The 27280-nt window shown below is 40.6% G+C and overlaps 1 protein-coding gene across 1 annotated transcript in view; it reads right to left on the bottom strand.

The window, feature by feature from the left end:
- The window catches only part of ADAM12 (ADAM metallopeptidase domain 12), a 193602-nt gene that overhangs the window by 31403 nt on the left and 134919 nt on the right, over window positions 1-27280 (bottom strand). The window contains exons 9-12 of the mRNA XM_086617005.1: window positions 26155-26324; window positions 24967-25051; window positions 19545-19693; window positions 234-411 (exon numbers count right to left, since the gene is read on the bottom strand). Coding sequence (XP_086473131.1) covers window positions 234-411; window positions 19545-19693; window positions 24967-25051; window positions 26155-26324 — 582 coding nt within the window. The remainder of the gene's footprint in view (window positions 1-233; window positions 412-19544; window positions 19694-24966; window positions 25052-26154; window positions 26325-27280) is intronic.

Here is a 27280-nt window from a genome sequence, read left to right as displayed (position 1 = left end):
CCAATGGGCTCCAATCGAGCCCTGCCTGAAATTTAGCAACTCAAATGCAAGTCAAGCAGAAATTTCCTAAGTTTCTGAGGACTCTGAGGCTTAATCTGATAAGATAGAAGCAGTGAAAGGAGAGTTTTGCTTTACACCGAGCAGCGTTAGACATGCCAAACCAACTCTGATTCGTCTGTACTGCTCAAAACCTGCAGACAGGAGGTGAGTGGTAATTTCAGGTGCTGTCTTACATCAGGCTCCCCGCAGTCGCACTCCTCTCCATCTTCCACATAGCCATTCCCACACTTCTGTCCACCAAAGGACTCCTTGACTTCAGGCAAGTTAAACAGACACATTCCCACTCCTTTTTCCAGGCTGTTTTCCAGGTCTTTTCTACTGCAGCTACTGAATACCATGGGAAATGGATAACTAGAAGAAAAATACACAGAGACAGAAAAAAGAGGCAGTGTTATCAGATGAAAACATCTCTCTCCTGTCACCTGGTGACCTTTTAGCGTATCTATGCACTATCAAGTAGATGATGTTCGGGTTTTTTTAACTCTTTAACAGGATTGAGAAATAGCAATTCACTGTGAAATTGTGCCAAAAACATTTAATAATTTCTGACTACAAGTAAGGGAATTTCCATCACTTTCACTTAAATTTGTAGCTGCTGTTAAGGATTGGAAGTGTTCACATTTGGAATTCCCTCTCCCTCTTTTGCATACGTAGTTACAGAGCCAATTTTGATTGTGAGCCTAAAGAAATATTGGGTTTGCAAGGAGGATTCCCACATTTACAGGACTGCAAAACATCCTAATCCTTCTTGGAAAATTCACCCTCAGATGGCAAATTCATTCCTCTTGCTCTGCAGTATGGCAAACTTCCTGCTCTTTTCAGGAAAAAAAAAAATAGGGAAAAACATCGAGTTACTTGATAAGCATCTCCTTCTGCAATTCACCAAAGCCGAGCTTGGGAACTGCATGATTAAAGCAAATATAGTTCTTCTTTTAAATCAAAATGACTGCAAAGACACTACTGAAAATACCCATATTTTGAATTCCCACTGCTGAGAGCAGGATTTGGCCCTGCTCTGCAGTCACACAGCGGCTTTGAGTTCCTTTGGAAAACACAGGGACAAAGTTATCAAAATGATCGGGTGTAGTATAAGTATCACCAGATAATTTGCATTTTTCTGCTGGAGGACTTTATTCCATTTTCAGTATGAACATTTGCAGTTTGATTCCCAGATATGAGACAAAGCAGCACCTGGATCTGGCCACCAGAGTCACATCCTAAAGTCTGCTGTGCCCTCTCCACGCTGAGATGTGCATATGTTCAATCTGGATCACAGTCAAGTCATAAAACAGCATCTCCTCTAAGGCTTGGTACCATCATCACTGCTGCTCCATGGTCCAGCAGTAATCCAACATCACGGCAGCACAGGGAGCCAACCTGGTAATGACTGGACCTCGTTCACTAAATGCTTTGTACCACCCACATGTTATTAGGGCATAATCTTTACAGACAAGCAAGATAACAGATGGAAGTTCTCCACTGCTGAACTTCAGCCTTCAATTAATCTACCGTTGTTTCTATCATCCTGAAATGAAAAGCTTACTTGGTGAATGATGATGCCTATAGGTGTCAGAAAGGGACCATTTCTATTAAAAAAAGAAACAGCTGACAATTACAGATGCAATAGAGCTTCCTCTGCTCACATAAGGAAGTTAATTAGGATCTTCTAGAAAGGTTATGGGTACCTTACAAACAGAATTTATTTTGTGCCTATTTAAAATTACCTTTTTTACAGATTCTTTTGCAAGAAAACAGCCAGCTCGTTGGAAAAGAACATAAACATGACTCTGAAGAAGAAAATCATTTTCGTGTATCACTATAAGGCTTGTTGAGTTAAACTAAACAGTTCTGTGATTCACTGACATATGACTTCAGAAAGTTAACAGGCATCTCCACTTAAAAAGCTGATTTCTGGAAAATATCAAGGTTAGGCAAAATGACAGAGTCCAAGATAAATAAAGAAATTTCAGAATCGCACGAGGTAGGAATCAGGCTGCTAGCTGCAGCTCTGGGCCCCAAGGGAAAACAGGGAAGGTACTAAAATACTGGAACAGAAAATAAAGGCACTTGGGAAACCTGCTACTGACCATTTTATACTGAGCAATTGAAGATGTTCTTGATAGAACAACGCAAAGTCCTGTCCTACTCTTACCTTGACTGGAAAAAGACTCCCACAAAATTTTGTGTACGTGACTATGAACAAGTAGATGGCTGTATACTAGTATCAAACAGCAGAAAAAAACTCGAGAAGCTCAGATACATCTGATTGATAAATCCTGCACCAAATATACGAGTGCTTGATCAGCCATGATCCTCATATCAAAGTGTGAATAAATGAATACTGCATCACCCAGGCAAGGTCCTTCACTTCAGTGACATAGATTTACTTTGATATCCACCAAGATGAACACAGACACATGCAAACCTTACACAGACTGAAATCAATTTGGGAACACAAATAATGCATTTTTCCCTATGCCATATGTCTCAGTCACACACGGATCACGAGAACAGCTCGCCAGTCAAAACTATCAATATTTTAGGGCTGCTCCTTTGAAATCAAGAATGCCTAGCGTCATTTGCATGAATGTGACATGTGTCTGTCCATCACCAGGAGAACAGAATCCTTACTCTGTACCAGAGGTGAAATAATGTCATTGTTAATGAACGAGTTTCTGTTTCCCCCCAAAGGAACTTCAAGCTGTTTCCTATTTTGAACTAAGAGATCCATTCATCTTCTGGCTTTTCCTGCTCTTGACGCTGATTTCCTGATCAGTGCAGCACATGTTATTTGATGAAATTTTCTGAAGTACTTTCTCTTTACCAAGTAAGCCCAAAATAAAGCAATACAAAACCAGAGATGAACCCAACAAGTGGAAACCGAGAGCAACTGAAGGGTAACCACACCGTGAAAGAGAAGATCCCACATCAATTGATGTCAGTTGCCATTTCATTGGAAACAAAATTGATCTTTAATACTGTGATATTCTGACACACAACCTTTCTTCATATTTTTGACATGAAAAAAATCCCATGTAAGAGCCACAGTATTTGATCATTGTGATTTTAGGCTACATTTTGGCTGTCTTTGCAATTTTAAAGCTGTTTCATCAGAAGTACGAAATCCCTGGCAGATAGGAAGGGAAGCTATAGATATCAGATGTCAGTAGCATTAGCCATGATGTTTAAGTGAATCTGGAGCTTGTGAAAAATTCTGAAATAATGGTCATGTGAAAGAAACTTGCCCTCTGAGCAAATGCAGCAAGCTTTCTCTTGCTATCCTGTTAACAGGCTTCAGACCTCACCTGGAAGGACCACCTTTGGGTGAGAAAATGTCGTGGGGACTCCACAGTAATGTCAGTCCTTGACCTGTCTCCAAGATTTCAGCAACATGCTAAACAGGGATATTTGTGCTTTCTGTGGTAGCTCAGATACTTATCCTATTGGAAAAACCCTAAGCTACCAGCTCATACAGGCCACTGGAGAACCTTCCAGAGGTAAAAAATTCATAAAAAATCAGTATATTCCATTTTCCTTCACTCAAGACATTTGCTTTTACAGATCCTTATTTTTCTGCAGTTGGGAAGAGAAAGGAAGCTTTAGTCCAACCTAATTCCTATTCTAAGATGCTGAATAGCCCACACATTTTCTACCCTGTTTGAATCTATCTGTAGATTTACTACACAATGGATCATTTTGTCAAACCATTCTGGCGGTGGGTACAACTCTACAGAACTCAAATCGTACCCAGCACTATATCAGTCTCTTCAGTGGGTTTACAGCAAGGAAAAATAATTTCAAAGTCTTTCTACCCCTCCCAAATCCACAGCATTCCTCAGTGTCTCCTTGGTGCTTAAAAGATGGGCTTAATCTCAAGCAACGAATATCCTAGTTCCCAGCAAAATTTTTGCTTTATCTTTTTTGGTTTTTTTTTTGCTTTATCTTTGCTTTTGCTTTATTTTCCCAGCGAATATCCTAGTTCCCAGCTTTGACTGTTCCTGCAAATGAGAGCTTCACAGTAGTAAGAGGATGCCTGGTAATTGATTGCTTTAGAAACAGAGTCTGGTCTTGTCCCATTCATTTATATTTCGAGCACTCAAACCATTCAAATGCCAGTTTCCTCTATGCAGTTTTGCATTTAGCCTGTATTAGAGGGCTCCTTTCATTAAGTAAGTGAAGTGGCATCATCACTGTGTCAAGTCCCTTTTAAGAACAGAGGATTCTTTGTACCAGCACCGTGTTGCCCAGCACAGCCTTTTTTTTGCATGAACTATAAAAGTTCATCTCCATCATCTCCATTTCAGAGGCATTCCCCCTCCCAACGGGCTGAATAACAAGCACAGAAAAAGAGAGAGTGGCTGCCCCAGAAAATTATAGTCTTGAGAGATCAGACAGCCAAAGTATTCAGGAGAAACAGTGGCTACTGATGGAAGCAGGGTAACAGCAGATCTGCTACAGTCCTAGCACTGATCCTGCTGCTGAGGCTGGTGTGCCTTTGCTGTCTTTCCCATTCCTGCAGCTGGAAAATGCCTGGAAGAGCCCTGACTTGGGCTGCAGGAGATCTTTACTCTGTTCCAAACCCTACCACTGCATTGCAGCAACACCTTGGGCAAGCTACCTGAAGTGAAACTCCTTTGGTTCCTCCAAACATCTAGATGTCTACCTACATCTTTAGGTGTCTAAATAATAGCACAATGGATCTGCCTCCTCCATGTTCCTCCATACATTTTCCTTTCTCAAGAGGCACTACTGAAGTGGTAACACCATCAATTCTTCTGGCAATTCTCTACATATTGCACGGGAGGATAAACTGCAGGTTCACGGTATCTTGAAAACTAACATTTTGATTACGAGGATTATCGCTATCCAATCTCAGATATTTATCTTATTGAAGAACTGCAGGACTTTTGCAAAGTAAATGCCTTGTTCTCTCCAAAATGTTGTTATACATACGCACATTCATTATATATCTATTTATAGGGTTCATTTATTCCAGTTCATGTCACAACCTGATTATTCAGCATTATGGCAATGTTTATACAGAGCCTTTTACCAAAAGGCCCTGAAGTGTTTTACAATTATTCACTCAATTAAAATGCACAACAGCCCCAAAGAGCTCTATTAAGTACCACCAGGCCTTTTTCCCTGAGGTAATATGATAATTGGAGATTATATTAATTTTAAAAGGGCATTTTGATTTTCTGGAGCATACTTATTGAAACAACTCTTGACTAGCTAATTTCTGAAGGTGCAGAAAACTGGGACCTGGTTTTGTCCAGAATGCTTGGAAAATCAAGCCTGAGAGGCCATATCTGGAAACAGCTAAGGCATCAGCAGTGCTTTTTAAGAGCATGAAGGTGCTCAAAGACAAGAGAGGTGCTCAGTCCCAGCCCTCTGAGTCAGAAATTTCACTAGTTGAGCACCTGCATTTCCAGCACTTTCCATGACAACACCTTGTCTGAACTGAATGTAGCAATGCCTCTTTCTGTCTGTCTCAACCCTAGGACCCTTTGAGATTCACAAATACAAATGCTTACTCTCCTTAGGCTCCAAAATTCTTGACTTTTGGCTGCACGATGGCTCACTTAAAACTGGAGAGGAGGAGAGCAACTCTGATCCCTTTTCTGGAGGCAGAAGGTTTGAGTTCGAGCTCCCTGTTGTTCGGACCCTGCAGAATGACTTACGCACAAACGTGTCAGTTTTCTGTTGCATACCCCAATCTTACATAGGAACCTAAAAATACATTTTTTTAACTTAAAAAATAGAGATAAGGTTGTTTTTGTTAATTCAGGTATAAGACATTTTTTCCCTGGAAAAAAATGTCGGCAGAAGACAGAGTAAGAATGAACCTCTAGAAGGTAGAAGCTCAAGCGACAGGAACGTTTCTAGACCCAATGAGGTGTTGATTTCAAGGAACTATGACAATTCTCCAGTCTCCTCTAACTCCTGATCTAATTGACATAATTCTTTCTCACTAAAAAGTATCCCCCTTGGTTTTAACCTTCTAGACATTATTACTGCTCTCCATCTCTTGAAAACAATTTTTTACTGTCTCCTAAGAGATATGAGCCTACTAGAATAAAACTGAATTTGCTATTAGATGACATTTTTTGACACCTCAGCTATTCTGTGCAGTACGTATGTTAATGAGTTAGTAAGCACGAGGATCTCCACAGAGTTAGGCATTAAGCAGGAGATAAAGTCCAGTATTTTTTGATATCGAAATAGGTGTTCAAATAGCACAGATCCCTGCGTGTATAAAGTTCTGTCATTACACATTATTTCACACGTCTCATGTTTCGCAAGCAATTTTTTAAACTGAGACAAGTGCCAAAATATAGAAGGGCTTTTTAATCTATTATTTAAACAATGTCTTCATTTGTGAGTACTTTCGAGGGAGAAAGACACAAATGTAGTTTTAAAGTAGATACCACAAGCACACAGCAAACATCCAGAACAACTGGGAGGAGAGGGCAAACTGGAGGACTCTTTTGGCTCCTGGAAGATGTGCAGGTTCTTGCAAACAGCACTTGCTAGAGCTTTGAATAACACAACAGCCCCAGAACTGATGGGGCACACCTTTTTCAGCAGTGTTGGAAGTATTTAGCTAAAAATGTAGAGTGTTTTTATATATATATAAAGAACTGAAATAAGAAGTTTGCTTCAAAAGGCACTAGGTGTCTGACAACTCACACTTATTTTTCTAGCCTATTTTTCACTCTCTTGCTCCTCTTTTAGAGTTTTAATCCCTAGAGCATCAATAAAGCAGAGCACGGAATTGGGCCATGTAGTTATACATGACATCAAAGCTCTCGCTGTCTGAGTTCATGGTCAGTGATTTAAAAACAAGCCCAGATTTCTCCTACAGCTTTTGCCATGCTCACTACATGGTACTTTTTACGCTTCCAATAAATAATTGTGATATATCACACTATTGGTTAATTTAATTGACGTGTAGTGGCAATGGCTTGTTGCGCTACAATGAAATTTCCAAGGTTATTGAAAAGAAAGTCTTTCCAAGTAAATGTTTAAACTTCATGCACAAATGCTTTAGGTTCATTTTAATTTGGTCTTGGGGATTGTGCAGATTCCCCGAACGCAATCAAGTAATCTCACTTCAGGTGCCTGGATCGGATTGTCATAGCCCAATCCCCCACCTGGAATACTGCATTCAGCTCTGGAGTTCCCAGCACAAGAAGGACATGGAGCTGCTGGAGCGGGTCCAGAGGAGGCCATGAGATGATCCGAGGGCTGGAGCACCTCTGCTATGGAGACAGGCTGAGAGAGTTGGGGCTGTTCAGCCTGGAGAAGAGAAGGCTCTGGGAGACCTTCCAGCAGCCTTCCAGTACCTAAAGGGGCTACAGGAAAGCTGGAGAGGGACTTTTGACAAGGGCATGGAGTGACAGGACAAGGGGCAATGGCTTTAAACTGAAAGAGAGGAGATTTAGATTAGATCTAAGGAAGAAATTCTTCCCTCTGAGGGTGGTGGGGCACTGGAACAGGTTGCCTAGAGAAGCTGTGGCTGCTCCATCCCTGGCAGTGTTCAAGGCCAGGTTGGATGAGGCTTTGGGCAACCTGGTGTAGTGGAGGGTGTCCCTGTCCATGGCAGGGGGGTTGAAACTAGATGATCTTTGAGGTCCCTTCCAACCCAAACCATTCTATGCTTCTACGATAATCTGAGACTTGACCTCTCCCATTAAACTGAAGGTGAAAATTTGACTACCTGAAATATCCAAAAAGGCAGATTTATAATACTGAACATGGGACTTCAGGGCAGAAAGCAGTGATGAAACAAATGGCTAGATGGTTCAGAAAAGTACTTTCTGCAAAGGAACAACACTTAATGGCTTTATACAGTATACACTGTCACGGCTTGATATTTCTGCAGTCACAAAACTGCCAAATAAAACATTATTAGCAGTTACTTTTACTTTGACAAATGTACGGTCAGAGAAATTTTTTCTTGTTGAGAGGCCTGTTGTGACTTTCCTTTCTGTGTTCTAGGGGTGAAGCAAAGCAATGCTAAACCAATTTATCAATCCTGACACTATTCTGACTATATGCTGGAGTTATCTGCATTGCAAAAGCTCTATGGGAATTGAACTCAGACAACCATTCTTCCTGTTGGAAACCAGACAGCCAAGGAAAGTAGCTATAATCAGTTTGAATTCGCCTCTGGCTCATCTTTTGCTCTGTTTCCTTTTAGACCACTACCTCATTAATAAAAATTTGCTGGATCGCTGAGAGTTCAGGTTTCACAATCCACTACTTAGAATTTGAGGTTAATCCAATGCTGACTACAGGAAAAGTCAAAAAGCAACAAATGGCAGAGGGAGGGATGAAAAGGCCGGGTCAGGTCTGGTCCCAGGCTGAAGCAAAGCAGGGCAGCAGGCACACGGTGCCTGCCAGCAACGAGGGCAACCGGAGATAAGAAGCACCACCAGAATGCCCTGTGTTGGAATTTGTCACACAAAACACGACATCCTCAGCACGTGACGAGCAAATAAAGACAAATGGTCCATCCCATTGCTCAAAATACCCTGCTGAAGATCAGCTTCCTACTGATTTCTGGATAGATAAAAGGCACTGTTTGACCTGGGTTGAAATGCCAGGGCAGCGCTACAGCATGATGGCACTTCATTTAGTTCCCAACGTGATTTTACAATCAGCTTTAGTTTTAGGCAGCTGTATTCGGATTTTCTCCCTTGAAAAACCTTGGAATTGTTTTTTAAACAGGTCAGGAGCAGACCGGGAGAAAAAAAAAAATAATTTGACTTTGGGAACTTGGTTTTGAGAGGAGCACTTTATAGAGAGCATGTTTGGGTGAGAGAGAAGAACAAAATCATTTCTCAAAAACCAAAGCAGACAAAAGGGAACATCAAGCCCAAATTGTAATATGGAAAAATCAACCCATTATATTTACTTTTGGACTTTTCCTTCTTTCACCTGTAGGAGCTCCTGTCCTGTCTATGTGTATCCTAAACACAACTCGTGATATTCCACACCTTAAAGAACGAAAGAAGCACACACGGTTATCCTCCCAGCTGATATGATCACTGCCACCAGCTTGATTTAAAGACCTGCCATGCTGTGGGTACCTGGCCTCAGCAGATGGATTTGGGCGAAGATGAGCCTGTACATCAGGTGAGCAGATCAAATGACAGCAAGTTAAGAGAAGAAGACTCCAGAGGGGGCTAAATCCCACTAGGAGGAACCCAGGCCAGAGAGAAATTATTTGGGAAGGACCCATCTGAACAAAGCATGTGAAGAAGCTGTCCACTTGGAAGAGCAGTATCAGAAGCATCCAGAGGACAAAGCTTATGGAAATGCCAGTCAGCGAGATGTGGGTGCTGGAGAAAAATGTCAGAGTCCTGCAAAGAGCTGGAAAGAACATATACTTGGACGACAGGCTCATATTGGTTTCACTTAACATCTGTACTACCTGGTCTCTTAATAAATCAGGACTTCAAGACAGGAGTATCTGACTTGCAAGCAGCATGGCTCGATTTTTTTTTTCTTTTAGAAGATCTAAAGGAGAGATAAAGGAGGCATACCATTGCCAGCAATCAGACTTCATTGCCCCAGCACTTCTACTTTCCCTTCTTCTGCTACAAGATAAGCACTGAGAAAAGAGCAGTTTCTCCCATATCACCTAAATCACCTCTGACAAATGGAAGTGGCATTCTTTCAAAAAAAATTCAAGAATATAAACCAACAAAGAATCACTTTTTCTAATTTCTCTTTTCTTTTTCACTGAGCTTGAACAAAGAAAATAAACTAATTAGTAGCAACGTTGCATGTAATCATTATTTCAAATCATGAGAAAAGAATAGATCCAGCCATGATCTGAGATTTAGAGATCCTTAAGCGAGCAAATTAAAACTTTCACTCTGAGAAATCTAAAGGAATCCATAGGTATCCTGATGAATTCCTGGCCTTATTCAAGTCCATAGGAGCTCTCCTATCAACTTTCAGGGAGCCTGGATTTCACATCTAATGCTGGTTGGCAGCCAGGAGAACACCAATGACGAAGACGAACGCAATTTCCATGCTATGTTAGAAGCAGCCAGAAAGGCTCCCTAGAACACCAAAGTTATGTGACTTCTTTATTTTCAGTGACTTTAGACTAAAATAGGTGGTTGCTTATCTTCATCTCACCACTGAGGCTGTGCCATTCAGTTTTAAAAAGCTGAAATGGAGCCTACCTGCATTTCCTCTGCAAGAATCCCACAGTAAGCCAGTCTGGGGCTTTGTAATAGGCTTTGACATTAGAAAAGCAAGAGAATGACTTTGCAGGAAGCAATTGTTGGGGTAAAATGGACATCTTCCCTCTCTGAATTTTAAACATTTTGCACATCTATCCCAGGCACAAAAGACTCTGCAATTCCCATGACAACTGTGGCAAATGCAGCTGTAGGCATCATTTAATTACAGTGATTCAGCCTTCCAAGTCAACATCAATTCCTTTAAAGTGCTTCAGGGCATACAACACGTGTTCAAAAAGGAGCGTTCATGTGACCTGAAGAATATGCCCTTTAAGGTATGTTTCCATTTATACTCTGGGAATTTGGAATTCATTAGCACCAATTAAAACCGGACATCGTATGCTTAATTCGCCATGCACTGTGCTACAGATCTATCCCTGCAGGTTGAAAAGTGGGGTTTTTTTGATGAAACAGAAAGCTAAGATAAAGGGAAATGTCCTTGTATGATTTGTTCTCATGGGTCACGGCAACAGCAGTACTGCAAGAGAAAAATGTCCCTTACAGAGCTATATTTTCTATGGATATTTCACCGACAAGACAAAACGCAGCTGAGCTCTCACATACCAGCATCCAAACCAGTAAAACTGTACCCATTCTGGATACATCACATAGTAGAAAACACGACTTGTCCTTAAATATCTGCTATAAATAATCACACCAGAAGTAAAATGTGTTTTCATTTGAGAAGTAACACCTCTCCTTGTCAGCTTCACTTACAGAAAATGCACGCTGTAAATCTGTACGAGTTCTCCTCTAGAACACACCAGAAAAGCCAAATATTTTCTCTTCTAACAGCACACCTACTGAAATGTGAAAAGGTAAACTAAAATAAAAAGCAAAATCCTTTTTTCCAAGATCTGCCCCACAGCTCAGTGTGCTAATTGTTAACAGTGACCCGCTCCTGTACAGGACTGGAAAATGTGCAATGTATTTCAACCAACACTACTAATTCTTCAACGCAGATCTTATTTATTTCAACAATTAAATATATCTGTAATGCATGGAAATTATTAACAAAAAGGAATGCCAAATGCACTGCAGACATGGGGCTACTTGGAGTTAAGTGAAAGACTGACATAAATCTATTCTGTAATCTTGTGGCTGTTTCCTACTAAAGGAAGGACCAGAATGCAATGTGCTAAATTACTGGGGCATAGGGATACGTTGCTTAAGTTTTTTTAAAAAAGCAGTTGCACTGCTGGCACAACAGACCCAGCTCTGTCACAAGCAATTTATAACATCAGTATATCAACTTTATTAAAAAAAAAGAAAAAAAAGTCTGTCTTTGTGCAGAGCTCAGCTCAGACTGGTTTGGAAACATAAACAGCTTCAGAGTTTAATTAGAAACTGTTTACATCTTAAAGATAATTTCATTTTCTTCAAATTGAAACAGAGGTAATTCCAGATAGTTCTGCTGACTCCATAGTTTAATGTCTCTAAGCTGCCAGACTGAAAAATGCAAAGTGAGGTCTGCACAGCTGAAAACAAACTGAGAGGGGTCAGGAAACACTGTGCTAACTAATAATGGTTTGATTATCTAACGTTTAAGAGCTCTGCAGCTACAAGATGCTGCGAGATGTCTAGAAAGAAGAAAAGGGAACCAGTCAGTAAACTAAAGTGTCCTTTCCCACACTGTATTTCTGCTTGCTGTCTCATTTCTAGCATGACATTTTGCCTTTTTTTCCCCAGCTTTCTACAATTGTTTATTTTTTTTTTTACCATGTGAAGGGTTGGAATAAGTGGTTTTCACTTCAAATTGACGTGGTACCGAAGTCGAGATGCTGTTTTCATCGCATACCTGACTGTCTCCTGAAGTGCTGGAAATCTCTGGAGGGTGTTATGTTTTCATAGCCCAGTTCTGTAGACTCCAGTTCAGAGTCTGAATAACCAAAAATCAAGGTGACCTTATATCCTGCTTCCTTGAGATCATTTTTCGAAAAGAAGAAATGTGATTGAAACTAATACTTAATACAGTAAAAGGCACATATGATTAGTATTTTCCTAATTTGTCCATAATAGTTTTTAACTCCATTTTATTTATTTAACCACATGCTTATAATATAGTTTGGGTGGGGTTTTTTTTGTATGGCAGTTTCAAAACAAAAATCAAACAAAAGCAGATGACAAAATAACAAGGCTCCCCACAAAACCCTTTGAGAGTCAACCCTACTGAGCAATACAGTTCTCCAGGAGACATCAACCACTCATCTATCATGCAAATATATATTTATGCATTATAAAATCAGCTGCTACTAGCCTGCTTTTGATGTGCAGTCCTAAATCTCATTAATGGTAATGGGTGATACACCAGGGAAGAGCAGACCTTCAGCACCATCAAAGGACATCAGTTGTGTAACACACTTAGATACTGTGTGGTTCCCCTAGATGCTGCCCTTGGTGGTCAAGGCTGACAAGCTGCTGAGCGTCTCCTCATCCTCACCCAGTCTTGCTGTTCACAGTTATCCCAGTTGAACTGGGATAACTGTGTGCCTGAACTACCAGACAGATCACTCTATAATCCTTGTTAGTATACATTCTTCTGCCCCAGAAGTCTTGTTTTTAACTTGGATGATTTCCATCATCTGGAGTGTCATGTAGCCCCACAAAACGCTATTCCAGTTCATCAGAGGTGGAAGTAAACTGCAGCCCAGGAGCAAATCAGGTTGGGGTTTAGATCCATAGGCCAATTTCTCTGCCCAAAACCATATTTCGTGGTGTGGGTGTAATGTGATAATCAGAAACATCAGACAGCTTTTGATAGAGAACCTGTACACAGATTCTATGGTTCACATGTCCATGATCTACCATTTAATTTTACTTTAGCAGAGAGAACAAATACCTGACCCAAGTTGTGACACCTCAGTGGCTCTGGGGAGCATTTCCAGAACCACCCTTGGAACCCAGCAGTCTGGGGACGAGGGAGCGTACCAATTGCTGGGCTCCTGAAAAACTAACTACATGGGAGTGCTGAAACTTCTACTAGCCCTACCCTTACACTGAGCGTGAACTCTGGAGAAATCTTCAAAGTCTGAACACTGCAGAATCTGAATCAGAGCATTTACACTAGGAAAATTGGGAAACAAAACAAAATAAGACCATCAACAATGTGAAAGTAGCATAAACTGGGGATGGAGTGAAGAGGAGAAAGCAAAGAAATAGCTATTTTAGATGTCTCTGATAATACACTTGCTACCACAGAGGGCTGTCAAGTGAGGGTAGCCAAGAAAACCAATTTTTCTTTGCCAGCAGAAATGGATGCTATAAATGACACAAACTAAAGTGTAATGCACCTCCCCTTGGACACTGAAGTTAACGCATGAAAGGAAAGTGTCAGATATAACTGTTTCTCACTTGCAGGAAACCTGCCTTTCAAGCATAGCTTCTTCACCCAGATCACACAGCACTACGCTTTCAAAACAGTTGGGAATTGGCCTGTAACATGCAACAAAGAACAAATGTTTCCTAAAATAATCCTTGGATGCCTGAGCCGCTCATATAATGAAGCCACGGACCAGCTTATCAGCAGTGGGGCAAACGGGAGTATTCACATTTATGGTGTCTTCTGTGCAACTCATGGTCTTGATTGGTGTCACTATTTAGCTACTCATAGCCATCTAGTACTACCACTCAGGCAAAAACCCTATGTTTCCACTTAAATATTTTATTTAGCCTTAATTGTAACTAGCATACTTAATGTTCAGTGCAAAATACCTAATTGTTCCTAGAGGGAATGAAAATATAGTATGTACCAACACTCTTTTTCAGTGGTATCTGGAAGAAGCCCACCTGATGGTCCTTCCCATCTTTAATTTTTCACCATTTCTCCTCAGCAGTACTTAGGTCGAGTCAATTAGTTTAATTTGGGGCTGCCACTCAGTTGATTCTCAACAGATTGTATTTTGCTCTCACTGTCTTTTACGAATATGCAGCTTCCCATTGGCTGTCTGGTTTAATTGTAACATAAGGGTTTCAATTTTACCTAAAAACATACTGATAACAGCAGGTATTTTTTGGATTGGTTAAAAACAAAGTCTTCTCCAAATTTCAACAGCAAACGAACCAGTATTTTTCTACATACTTTGTGCGATTTCTACTATGTGCTCTTGCTCTGTTTCTAATTGTTCTCCTCCCCCAAGCCCTGCCTCCAAAAACTCAGTAATTAAAGTGAAATTGTGTACTAAAAGGCAATTACTCAAAATTAGCTGTTATTTTCTACTGAGACGCATAGTTCCATAAAAATCCTCTAAAACAATGATCAATAGCCAAGAGGTGTGTAAAAGCCTTCATGATTTATAATCAGCCTAAAGTTAAAGCAGGCACCCTTCCAGGTCAATATGAGGTGTTCCATCTCACAATACATGGATAGCAAAAGAAAAGAGGTGTGGGCAGCAGGACAGACCTGGAGAAAAATCTATATCGTTCCCATAGCCAGGTGCAACGGAGACTGGAGGAAAGACTACAAAGCAGCCCTTCTCCCATCATCCTCTTTTCTACCAGCATGGTGAAAACCTGCTTCTGTGTACGGAGGTGCAAAGAGAGATGAAACAAATGGCTCTATCCTAGGAGCCTGCCTGGCATTTCAATTAGCCATGGTTGGGATGATTCAGCAACAAGAAATGATCTTGGTAAGAGCAGCACGCTCCCGTGAGACAACAAGGGAAGAAGCTTTCCTTACAGCAAGTCATGGGACTCTGCAAAGGGATGGAGACTACAGTAGGATCAGCATCCGAATGAGCTTGGTAAAACTAACTGTCCTTAGTGAATTCCTGGTCTCTGATTATTACCTAAACTAGCGGAGGTAAAATGAAAAGGCATCAAAGAGTACTTTCTGTAAGAAGAAAGGAAGAACATGTTTCCAGTTTGCTCAGCTTCCCTGATGACAAGTTAGTTGTGTGAGTCACCTGTATATAAACTAGAAGAGCATGCTTTTGGCAAGGACAGAGACATGTGGGAGAGGGGAAGGATAAACCCTTGGCTTTACACCAGGGGAGAAGGCTCACTGTAAAAGTTTTGCTCCTCTTAAGGCTGGCAAGAAATTTCAAGCATATATGAAGTTTTAAGCTTTCAACTACTTTGGGGCAACTCATGCAATTTCAACTCCCATGGAGATACCTGTGCTCAAAGCACACAAAAAAGTGCATTTCCAAAATTATTAAACAAAAAAGCACTGCTAATTGGCATAACTTTGCTCTGCAGTTTGTGCTAAATTCTGCTTTTAGTTGCAGTGGTATAAATCTAGCCTAATGCCTTGGGTGCATCTGTATTTATCTAGTGGTCAGGAAGAGTATTTTCACTCCTAAGAGTGGAAACTTCAGAGAGATACTCGGAAAACAAGTGGAATACTGAAATGGCCTCACTGATTCAGTCTAGTCCCTTGGTTTTCAGATACTGTCATCTCTGTAAAAAGATTTGCAAATCTCTTTAAGACTCCTTATATCCTTTTTTTTTTGCTTGGAACAGTCGTATGGTTAAAGAACTAAAAGAACTAAAGGAATATGATTAAAACATATGCATAAAAAGGAACAATATGTTAGTATTAAATATATCCTTGTCGATACTATTTTTATAGCAACACTCCAAACTTCTACAGTGGGATTTATGTCATTTCCATGGCAGATATTTGAATCATTAAAAGGCGTGGAGTGCCACAAACTTTTGGTATTATAAGAATCATTTAGGTTGGAAATGACCTTCAGGATCATTGAGTTCAATCATTAAATATGCTTAATTCCATGTTATACAAAATATATTTTGCTAAAGGAGAGGGTCTTTCAGGCATTTCTAGCTCACGCACAAGTGTTACACATCTTAGTGGCATCTTCTAACAGCAAAAGCTACAGGAAGCTCATTAAAGGATAGATCCAACAGAGCTTAAATTCCACACTGATCCCTGGAGATTTTTTCCAAGGAGTAATTTGCAAGACCTCTTCAAAGACTGAAGCATAAGAACTGAAATGGCAATAATTAATGAAATCACTTTTAATTAAAAAGCCTTAAAACATTCCCTTTTGCTGCACAACCACACAAATGACTCCAAAGTTAAGCTTGCAGAGGCCTTTCTATTTTAACCTAGACATTTCCTATTCTTTTTAGATATCACAAAAGGCCTTCTCAGAGGCTTGTACTTTTTACACTCGCTTCAGCCCAAAGATTTTTTTTTTTCTTGCAGTTGTTAAGTCTACCTTAAACTAGCAGAAATTAAAAGACCACAGAATGAGTGCCAGTGAGTATACTGAGAGAACAGGCTGGCTCTCCAAATGTATGTGGTTTCCCTGGGATGCTCTTTTTTTTTCTTTTTCTCATGTTTTTGCCATTCTAAGAATGCATTTCATGTGGGGAATATTCACTTGCCTTTCCCTTAACAGATACGTACTTCCAGATCTGAAAACTCTTTGGTGTTCCTTGAATAATGGTGCTCAGAGGAATCCTACCGTTGGTCAGATGGTGGGTAAATATTCAAAGTGTTAATTTTAAATTGGTAAAACGCAGTTTGGCTTAAGGCATAAAGTATTCTCCCAGAATACTTATTGCAGATTGACAGCACAGTATGAAGGTAAAGCCTAAGGCTATAAACCTGATGTTAAAATTTCCATTTATAAATCAATAATCACTGCAAACAAAACAGCCTATTATTCCTGTGAATGCCACAACTCTTCCTCAGGCACAAGTTGTCTACAACGTTTGGCAAAAATCGAAAGGGAGCATTACAAAGCTCAAGTGTACATGATGGCCCCCTCCTCATACTGTCAAATCTGTGGGTTTTGCTGGAGTTGGGCACGGAGCTGCTGAAGGAACCACAGCCTACAACCTGTAAGGTGCTACAGAAATCCCAACATGAAGTGAGGTGAGCTGCTTGGACTCATATCTGAAGAATATGTTGAACAGGTACAAAATAGATCTGTCCATGTCCTGAACCAACCCAGAGCCAAGTGGACCCGTGCATCCAGCATGGAGGACAGCTTCAGACACACCCAAAGAGCTCTGATGCAGAAGGCAAAACCAGGGAAGAGACATCTCATCTCATGTTAGAGATACCTTCACAGGATGAGAGAAGGGCCACGAAGATGATTTGAGGGTTGGAGTACCTCTCCTATGAAGACAGGCTGAGAGAGTTGGGGCTGTTCAGCCTGGAGAAGAGAAGGCTCTGGGGAGACCTTCCAGCAGCCTTTCGGTACCTAAAGGGGCTACAAGAAAGCTGGAGAGGGGCTTTGGACATGGGCGTGTAGTGACAGGACAAGGGACAATGGCTTTAAACTGAAAGAGGGGAGATTTAGATGAGATCTAAGGAAGAAATTTTTTACAATGAAGGTGGTGAGGCACTGGAACAGGTTGCCCAGAGAAGCTGTGGCTGCCCCATCCCTTGAAGCATTCAAGGCCAGGTTGGATGGGGCTTTGAGCAACGTGATCTTTGAGCAAGTGGAAGGTGTCCCTGCCCATGGCAGGGGGGTTGGAACTAAATTATCTTTAAGTTCTCTTCCAACCCAAACCATTCTATGATTCTAAGAGTTCAGAAACTGTCTAGAAATTTCCGTCCTGAGAGCATCTCTCTGCATTTACTTCCAAAAACGGAGTAACTGGATGCCCAACCAGTAACTCAGCTGAGATGACTAAAGCTTGTATGCATCTTTCAGGAGCTCAGAGCCCAGAGCTTTCTGCCCACTGCTCACCAGCTATCACATCACCTCCCCTTGGAGCCCTGTTTCAAATTTCAGTTTGTTTTCACAGTCTGCATACGACCCTGATGGTGCTGCAGAATGCAATTCCATATGGATATTTACTACCTATTGTTTTAGAACAGCTGAGCTATTTTTCTTTTCCAAACTGTAGAAATCACTCTCATTCTCCTCCACACACACAACTCTCTTTTGTTTGTCTCTTAACTTGCTGTGTTTGGCCTCTGGCCAGAATCCCTTTTTCTGCCTTGAAGGAGGGTGACAGCATGCCTTTGAAGAGAGGCCAAGGCTGCTGTTAGGTTGACCGGCAGGGAGCAATCCTGCCCAGCACTCCCTGGCCTCTCCCAGATTACTCTCCTTCTTTCCCAGAAACATGCAGTCTTGGAAAAGGCAGGGGCTGAGCTGATCACAATTCCCAGAAGAGATTTTTAAGCAACAGATGAAGTTTAAGCACACACAGAGAATGCTGGAGCTGGAAGAGACATCAGAAGATCATCTAGACCATCCTCTTGCCCCAAGGCAAATCCAGCTGTACCTACAAGACACTGCTGACAGATATTTGTTCGACTGGTTCTTACCAGCTTGCAGTCACAGTAACGTTTCTGCAGGCAATCCAGTCCAGCACATCACTTGCCATCAGAAAGCCTTGGTAAATCTACTCTCTCTTACTTCAGTTTAATCCCATTGGTTCTTGTCTCAATATGAGCATGGAGAACTCAATCATTATACTGTATCATACATATAGTTCTGTTTCTAACAGTAGTTTAAAATACAGAGAAGCAAGCTGTAACTAGTTACCCTGGTCATGGTGTCTGTACTTTTTGTGTCTACAAAAACACCACTCTTCTCCGTTGACATAGTGCCTTTATCATCAGCACAGTAACCATTCAATGCTGACTCAGAGAGATGACCACAGGTTCACTGGCTTTATTTCCCACAGTGTCTTATATCTTTTCTTGGAAGATCTCCCTGCAGCCACCAAACAGCCCCAACCCCACTGACATTACAGATTTCATTTGCTCACACACTGATACTGCTACACACTTCTAACAAGGGGTAAAATGCAAAAAGGTTGTGCAAAACTAAAAAACCTCTCCACACATGACAAAGGCTTTTCAGAGAGTCTAATAATGTATTTCCTGCATTACTTTATTTCCTACACGTTCATCTTAGTCTTGGCCTTGGGACGCTGCTCATTTCCTATTATATTCGGATATTCGGTTGGCAAGATGACAGAAGGTGAAATCCTGATTCAATACTTGCAATGAAGTTTGTTGTTTGGTTTTGTTTCTTGTTTTTTTTTTTAAATTAATCAGTTGCTTATGGCATTTTTTTCTCTCACACTGATAACATGGAAATAGAAAGGTACAATGGCACATGTCATGCTCTGATAATAAGTTTAATTGTTTCAGCTTGAAGAGGATAACTGTGAGAAGATTTGAAAAGGTTTTTCTTTTTTCCCTTTAAATGTTCCTGAGACACAAACCAAAACCTAAAAATCTCCCACTATAAACTATAACTTGCCAGTGCTTACCCTCGCACTTACCCAGTAGAGGGGTTCATGATGCAACCCCCTTTATCGGTAGATGCTTTGCAGTTACAGCCCCTCTCCAGTGTGTCGTGATTCATCCCAAAATTGTGGCCCAGTTCATGAGCCAGGGTGACTGCTGCACCTAGAGGGTTTTCTGAGTGATCCTTAAAAAAACAGAAAAGAACTAGTGAAGTCAACATATGAAACCAACTCAAAATACACATTCCCCCTCTAAGGTCCTATTGTCTGTCCTTTGAAATGTTTTATAAACTTACCAGCTGTAGTTACACTGTTGTTAAATGGACAGAATTTTAAATTCACCCACGTATACCAAGTGCAGATGGGGAATTTCAGGACAGCCTGTCCCGGCCACCCAGTTTCCCCAGCACATTAGACGTTTGAGACCATTGGGTAGCTCTGAACACCTCAGCCATCTCTTTATTTAGGGTTCAAAATTCCCCTGCTCAATAAATCCTCCAAACTCCCAAGACATGGCAGTGGCAGAAAGTAGTCACCCGAACGTGGAGTGTTGGAAAGGGTCATGGTTTATGGGGGAGGATGAGTGTGACGAGGGAAAAGTGAGAAGATCCTTCATGTCAGGAGGTAAATTACAAATGCAGCAAAAGATTTCGCTTGGTCTATTTGATATTCTTCAGACTGCTACTTTAATATCAGAAAGTCCAAGATTTCACAAGCCTTGTAAGAAAAAAGCAAGTACCTTTGAAAACCTCCTTTTTAAAATGAAAGGACAAAGCAAGTTGAAATCTTCAATGGCCTCTTGTTAACACCTATGAATACTCTAAACGTTGCAAGTGTCAAAATTGAAATATTAACATTAATCCTTGTTGAAACGCTGATTTGGAGACAATTATTTCTGAGAAATTCACTGCATGGTCTGATTACACACTGCTGATCAGACTGATGCTTTGTCTTAACCACAACTAATAGACCTTTCCACATCGATCATTTTCTTTGGAGGAAAAAAAATCCACTGTACTCATGTGAAAGCTTTCTCTAAAGGCATAAACATGTAATATAAATGCATGATCCACTATTTACCAGTCAGTAAATGGAATTACTATGCACAGCTGCCTGCTCTAAAAGCGTATATGAACATACTCAGTTTAAATAACTCTTTTAGTATCATCTAAGCCAACCTTCAGACTAAAAAGTGAAAGGTAAAACTGTCTAAAACATTAGCTATACATTAATGAAGCCGTTAATACATGACTTGGGGTAGATTTTAGAGCTTCTTCTTTCATCTGTCTGTGCTAATATTTTTAGTAAATCATTTCTCAAACAGAAAACAAATCCAAACAGAGAATGCAGTCCTTCTGAAAACAAGAAACTACTCTTTCTGCACTTGGAATAAACTCTGAAGAATTTTATCTTTTAACAAAGAGTCTCTTTTTAGTTTTTCTTGAATTTTAAAATTTTAATATAAAAATTTTGTGACTAACACAACTGCCAGTTTGTGTGCAGTCATAGAAGCCGTACAACCTGTCCCAATAAAAGAAACAAGAGTAAACCTATCCATCAAAATATTTTGCAGTAATCAAGAAAATAGCTACTCCTGCACAGCGCCTACATATGGAGATGTCTTATCTACATACTAGTCACATACAGGTTGCTTTATCTTTGTAATCATAGTAATTTATGAAATATTTAGAAAATTCAATGTAATCGAACCTGATTACAACCTCTCACTCAACTGGAAAACAATCCTGGACCAAAGATTAAGAAAACAATCAAATAATTGCATAAAATTTACCAGTGACACATTGGAGTGACGCCTTGAAATTAGGGCTCTGTGGTCTAGACAGAAACTCCTCTAAGCTTTGAGCTACCGAGACAGACAACAAACTGAGCTCAGTTTTTCTTCATTTTTCCAGTCTCTCTTCTACTTATGGAACAGAAATTATATTTACTTGAACACCACTAAAGCTGGCAATTAAAAATAAAAACAAGAATTCACACAGTCCAAAAGTAGAGCAATAATAAATGATCTGAAATGTAATTTGGGTCTCAAACAGGCAAACAATTATTACAACACATGCGGTTCTCATTACTTGCTCAGATCCACTTGGAATGCAATTTTATCAGCTTCTAGAGAGGGTTTTTAAAACAAAGAATGTGAAGTCTCAGCAAAAGAGGTTATTCGAAGACAGCATAAATGAAGATTATCCAAACAAACAGTGACATGTCCCATTTGATACCGGGGCCATTTAGGTATCACTGGATACCAAGGACTAAAGAAATGACTAGCAATGTGACTTTGATTTATTCCACTAGGGTCCTTTAAAGTTAGCTCGAGTAGTAAAAGTCATTACCAAACAGTTTCACAACCACTAAATAAGCAACCATCTACTGTTAAGACATTATAAGCTGTTGCACAAAACATGCAGCTGCTTTCAGCTGAACTCTGCTTCATTCCACTGAGATTCAGATCAAACCATAATAATAAAATACTGTCTGTCACCTATAGCTAGAACGGGCAAAAGCCTCAATCCTGGTACTTTCCATGCAGCTTCATTCAGTTGTATGAGTAGGTTTCCTAAAACACACTTTTATTTCATTTTCATCGATGATCTCTAAGGTCTTTTCCAACCTAGAAATCTATGAATCTATAAGCACTTTGCTGCAATGTAGGTGCCTCAGTTCCACACTTGCCATTTAGCCTAACTTCCCACTAACATCAACAGGGATTCTACATGAGTGAGAACACTACATTATGTTACAGCAATGCAGCGATATTTTACTTTTAAATCCATGAATTTAGGAGGCAATCTTTCGAAACACAAGGAAGACTGAATCACGTGTCAAAGACTTGCTCTAATGTCAACTTTGGTTTGGTCTTTATAGAACACACCAGAACCCTCACAGTAAAATAAAATTATAATGCTCTTGATACACCAAAAGCTTCTCATTCTCAGATACCTGCTCTCCCCACTTTGAGTTTCTCTTAAAATTAGTGGGAGATATGGTGTCACCTACCACTGAGAGAACTCAGCCCAGTAGGAAAGCAGAGAGGCAGACTCCCAGGGAGGAATGACTGAGGAATTCAGATCATATAGTAGAGCTGAGTAACCGCAAAAACAGTCCAGAAAAATCAGATCATACAAGGATGACTCCAATTTTTGTACTCAAATAGCATTTCTCATGCAATCTCTATTGTCTCTTCTTTCAGAAGGGTTTTGAGAGCGTGGGAGCTTTTTGGTATTGTTTGGAGTGGGATGAGTGAGAGGTTGGCTGAGTTATAAGGATGGCCAAATGTTCAGTGGCCCAGTGTTGAGATGTTTGAGCACTGCAGCCTCCCAGGTTAACACTTATTCACTCTTTCACTTGCACATCATCCAAATTTAGAGCTGCCTTCCTCTGTACGTACCAGTATGTATCAAGACCAATTTGTATAAACCTGGATCAGCCTTTGTTAACTGGGGGGGAAGTTGGGCAGCTGCCCATTTGGGTTTTGGGGGTGAGCGTTTGGTTATTTTGGATTTGGCTCCTTTTTGACGATTTGCCTGAAGAACTGGAAAACATTTCTAGTCATGCTGTGCAAGCCTCGAGTTTGCACCTCACAAGTTTCAATTCACTGAGGTGGGAGTCTCCACGAAACATCATGCTCCCCAGCACGACTGACGCTGCAGCCTGGCCCATGGCTCAAACACAGGCAAGAGGTTTCTCCTGGACATAGAAATCAGTCCCTTCTCTGTCGGAGCCCTGAGAGCGCTTGAAGAAATGCTGATTTTTGTTTTCTTGTTGCTGGAATGAAATATTTTTTGTTCTTTCTGTTTAACATGACAGTTCCCAGAGTGAAGAGGACTGACTTTGCAGTGAAATACATTGCAGCGTATTTTAAAGCTTATGCTAAAAATTAAAAGGACAAAAAAGTCACCGTTAAGGGCATCTCTGACTGCAGATAAAGCCAAAGCAGTGACTGCTGGCCTGAGGGTGAAATGGATAAAATGGGGCTGTCCATCTTGTATATGACTTTGCCCAGATTTAGAAGTGCACTAGGAGATTCCTACAGCTTTTTCTTCCTCTTTTCTTCCTTTTCCTTTTGTACCTGTTCCCCAGGTACCCAGTGAAATGCCATAACAAACACCAATTTGAGACTCAGCTTCTAAAACTACCAAGAGACTGAAGCCTTTGTCTTTTCTACAATTTTGACGTGACTTTCTCCAAATTATATGATTTGATTGTTCTTTCCCACTTGTTCCTATACCTCAGCTTCCCTGTTCGCCTCGTAAATCCTCCCAGTCTGAACCGTCTACACATCATATTCCATGAATGCACACATGGCCCCAGCTTGGCTTCTTGCCTACTTGCCAAAGAGACCTCAAGGGAGCATTGTGGACCAACCTCACTTGGATGCCAGTTAAGAAAGAAGGAAAAGCAAGGGCTTCAAGGGGCTGTATCTTTGGGATTACCTCGCTACACGGATTGTCTTCAAGCAAAAGCCTCAGAGTCCTGGGCTCCAGGTTGGTCCCATGAAGCTTTGAAACCATGCAAACTCTGACCATCGTGCATAACTGAGCTCCCACCTCATTTACGTAGGGATCTGCAGCTGCACCGCATCACCTAAGGTGTTTGAAGTCTAAAACTGCAGGAAACACAAAGGTTTTTGGCATGTGCTGAACTCAGAGAATATCTAGGAGATTTTTAGGGCCCCCTGGGTCTCTGCTCTGGAGCTGAGCTCTGAGGTCACCAGATGAGCCTGCAAGTGGCCTGCAAGCTCTGGGAGTCCACATCTAATTTTATTTAAAATACTTCTATTGCAAAGCTTAGTTAACACGAGACTTTTTTCCCTTGTTTTTGCACAAAACAGTTGAAAATTGAAAAACAAAAAAATTCTAAAAGAAAATATTCCAGAACTAGTTCCAGAAATTGGCTAAGATGTTTACTTGTATGTTCATCATGTCTAGTACCTAACAACAGCATTACCAGTAATACTCTCTGAGAGAGGCTCAGGTAGAATAAATGCTGCCATTGTTTGTTCTTGTTGTCTGGACATGTAATAAAACCTCTGTGCTGCAAAGATGGAAAATAAGGCCTTACACAGAAAACTCTGTAAATTCAGAATAAAATCAATATAATAAAAGATTCAGGATAGACTGCTGTTGCCTGTAACACTAGGATACCCAAGTGTATAACAAATACATCTTCTACTTCTCCTCCTTCACAGCACCTGATTTAATCATAGTTAGGAGTAGAAGATTCTTACAAAGAGGTCATGCTATATTTTAATGCAATATTTTGATTTTTCTTCATTATGGAAACTACTATTTACAAGCAATCTAAATGTAGATATAGGTAATACTGAGATTGAGAATGGGACAAGCGGGGCTGACGTTCTGGTACAGAATAGAGTACTACAAAAGTTGAGATCGCGTCGCACCAGCTGGCCAGTCTCCAGTCCTGGGCTTTTACCACTTACCATGACGACCCCTCCAGACTGCTCTGCAGTGCACATGCTCATTATGGGCGCCATGCCAATGGTGGTCCCTTGGAAGTACACCCCGCTGCAGGAGAAGAAGAATCACAGAATCACCATTCAGTGCCAAGATACCGCCCTATTATTTTCAGTCTTGTATTTCTGCCAGTCTCAAACAAAGATCCCATTTCAAACGTGTCAGCTCCAGACATTTGCAGGTTTAAAACAAAGAAAAGCACAGATTAGTCATGCTGACTCGCCAAAGTGACAATGACAGCATCCCTGCTATGAGAAGGATCCATTTGATCCCCGTCCTTTGGGTTTACTGCTGTAACAGGACCCTTCTTTCCTTTCTTTTTCCCTGACTGAAGCTGGGAATAGAAATACAAACATAAGAATAATGTGTCTAGCTCAAAGAAGGGTTATTTTAATGCAGTGGGACAGTTTGGAAGGCTCTCTCTATTCTTCCATGGATAGTGTAGGAATATCTACGCCATGAGTAAAGAGCTCCTTTTAATTACTAAGTCATCAGGTATGTTTATCTGTATACTATAAAGAATGGCTCACTGATCAAAATGATTCCTGGTTCAAGAAAGAGGTGTTTCTCTTACATTTTTTTTAAGAGTGTGTTTTTGTTTTTTTTTTTTTTAAGAGCATATTTACTCACTTTAAGCCAGGAAACAGCAGCAGGGAAAAAGATGCGTATGATTGAATTTTTAAGTCACAAATGCAAACGAATCATCAAATTCAGACTGCATTTTAAAGTTTACTGAGGTCTTTCTGCTACCAAACAGGCTTCACACAGTGCCCCCTTAGCTCTACTTTTGGGGTGAGGGCAAGACTGCCTTTTTCAGTAACAATTTAGACTGAGACCAGCTTAAATTGCTTATAAATTCATACCCTAAGCATTTACCAGCTCTTTACACACCTACACTTCTACACGACTTGTATTCAGCAAAGATCTACAAGTAACAGGGCTAATGCAGAGCTGTGGAAGAAAATGAATCTGGAGCATCTGCTGAAGGGCTCTGCAAAATATTTTTATGTTTGATGTCTGCAGAGGGGAAAGATGAACCCTCAGGAGCACAGATGGTCCTCCCAACAGTTTAGCAACTGGGGAAGAATTCACGATGGCAATTCTCAAATCACTGAAATCCTGGCTGACATTATTAAATATAGTCTCAAGCCTACCTTATCAGCTGTGCATTGTCATGGGGTTTACGAGGTAGTAGTTTTAGCTTTCTCCAGTCCAGAAACTCATGGAGGCTGGTGAAAGGGTCTTGAGAAATCGAGCACTTATCCATGTCATTCCATACTTCCACTCCGACCAGGGCTACTCGAATATTTAGTGGCCTATAGAACTAATGAGCAAAGAAAAATAGAAACATGTCTCTAAAACCCATTTTAGACCACATTGGATTAGAATATTTCAACAGAAGCACAATGTGCACATGAACCTTTCTTGCAGAAGCTTACAGGATCTCTTCTCCAGGGCAAAAGTGAACACTCGATAGGACTGACTGAGACAAAATATTTCCATGACTTACAGAAAACAGTTCTGGCCTGACTAAATACCCATGAGGTGTTCAAAGACATCTAGAGATCTGCTACTTCTCTATTCCCCACCCAAGTTTGGTATCTTCCAAACTTCCAAGAAATTTGGCATCTTCAAGATGAAACGCTGCAACTACCTTCATATGTCCTTCAGTTCTGAACGAACTTGTTGCAATGGCAGATGACTCTCTCCATGACTGCCCTCTGTCACTAACACCAGTGCAGTTCCAGAGGTGGAGGCAGCTGTGCTGTGCTACGGTTGTGGTTCAAAATAGGAGCTGAAAATTAGCCAGAGTCATCGCGTTTTGCTCACAGCAGATAAAATCAAGTGATTTTAGCACTGTGGGCTACGTAAGCTAATAGCACACGAGTAAATGTCACAGTTGCTACAAGAGGGGAGCCAGAGCAGCATTAGCAATGGAACAGAGATAAGAATTCTCATGTGAGACTAATGTGAAGAAGGATTCAAGAATCGATCAAGTCCAGATTTGACTGACAGTCTGAGAAAAGCATAAACTAGATCTTTGTCTTGTTTATATGCATTGCAGTCATTCCGATAGCATTGGCATTTGCTAAATATAAATTAAGCATGAAAAATAAATATATTATAACATGCAAAATTAATTTTGAGCAGGTAACATATAAACACCTGTCTTCTAGTAATAAGTCAGCAAGACAATTATGGAAGAGGTGGAGGTGTCTTCAGCAGCTTGTTTTTAATCAAGAATGCTTCTCCTTGAGTTATTGCCCTTGAAGGATCACT

The sequence above is a fragment of the Tauraco erythrolophus genome, chromosome 9 (genome assembly GCF_009769465.1).
Source record: "Tauraco erythrolophus isolate bTauEry1 chromosome 9, bTauEry1.pri, whole genome shotgun sequence".
NCBI classification, from domain to species: Eukaryota; Metazoa; Chordata; class Aves; order Musophagiformes; family Musophagidae; genus Tauraco; species Tauraco erythrolophus.
Note: the sequence above shows the minus strand (reverse complement) of the source record. Positions and strands in the feature narration are given on the sequence as shown.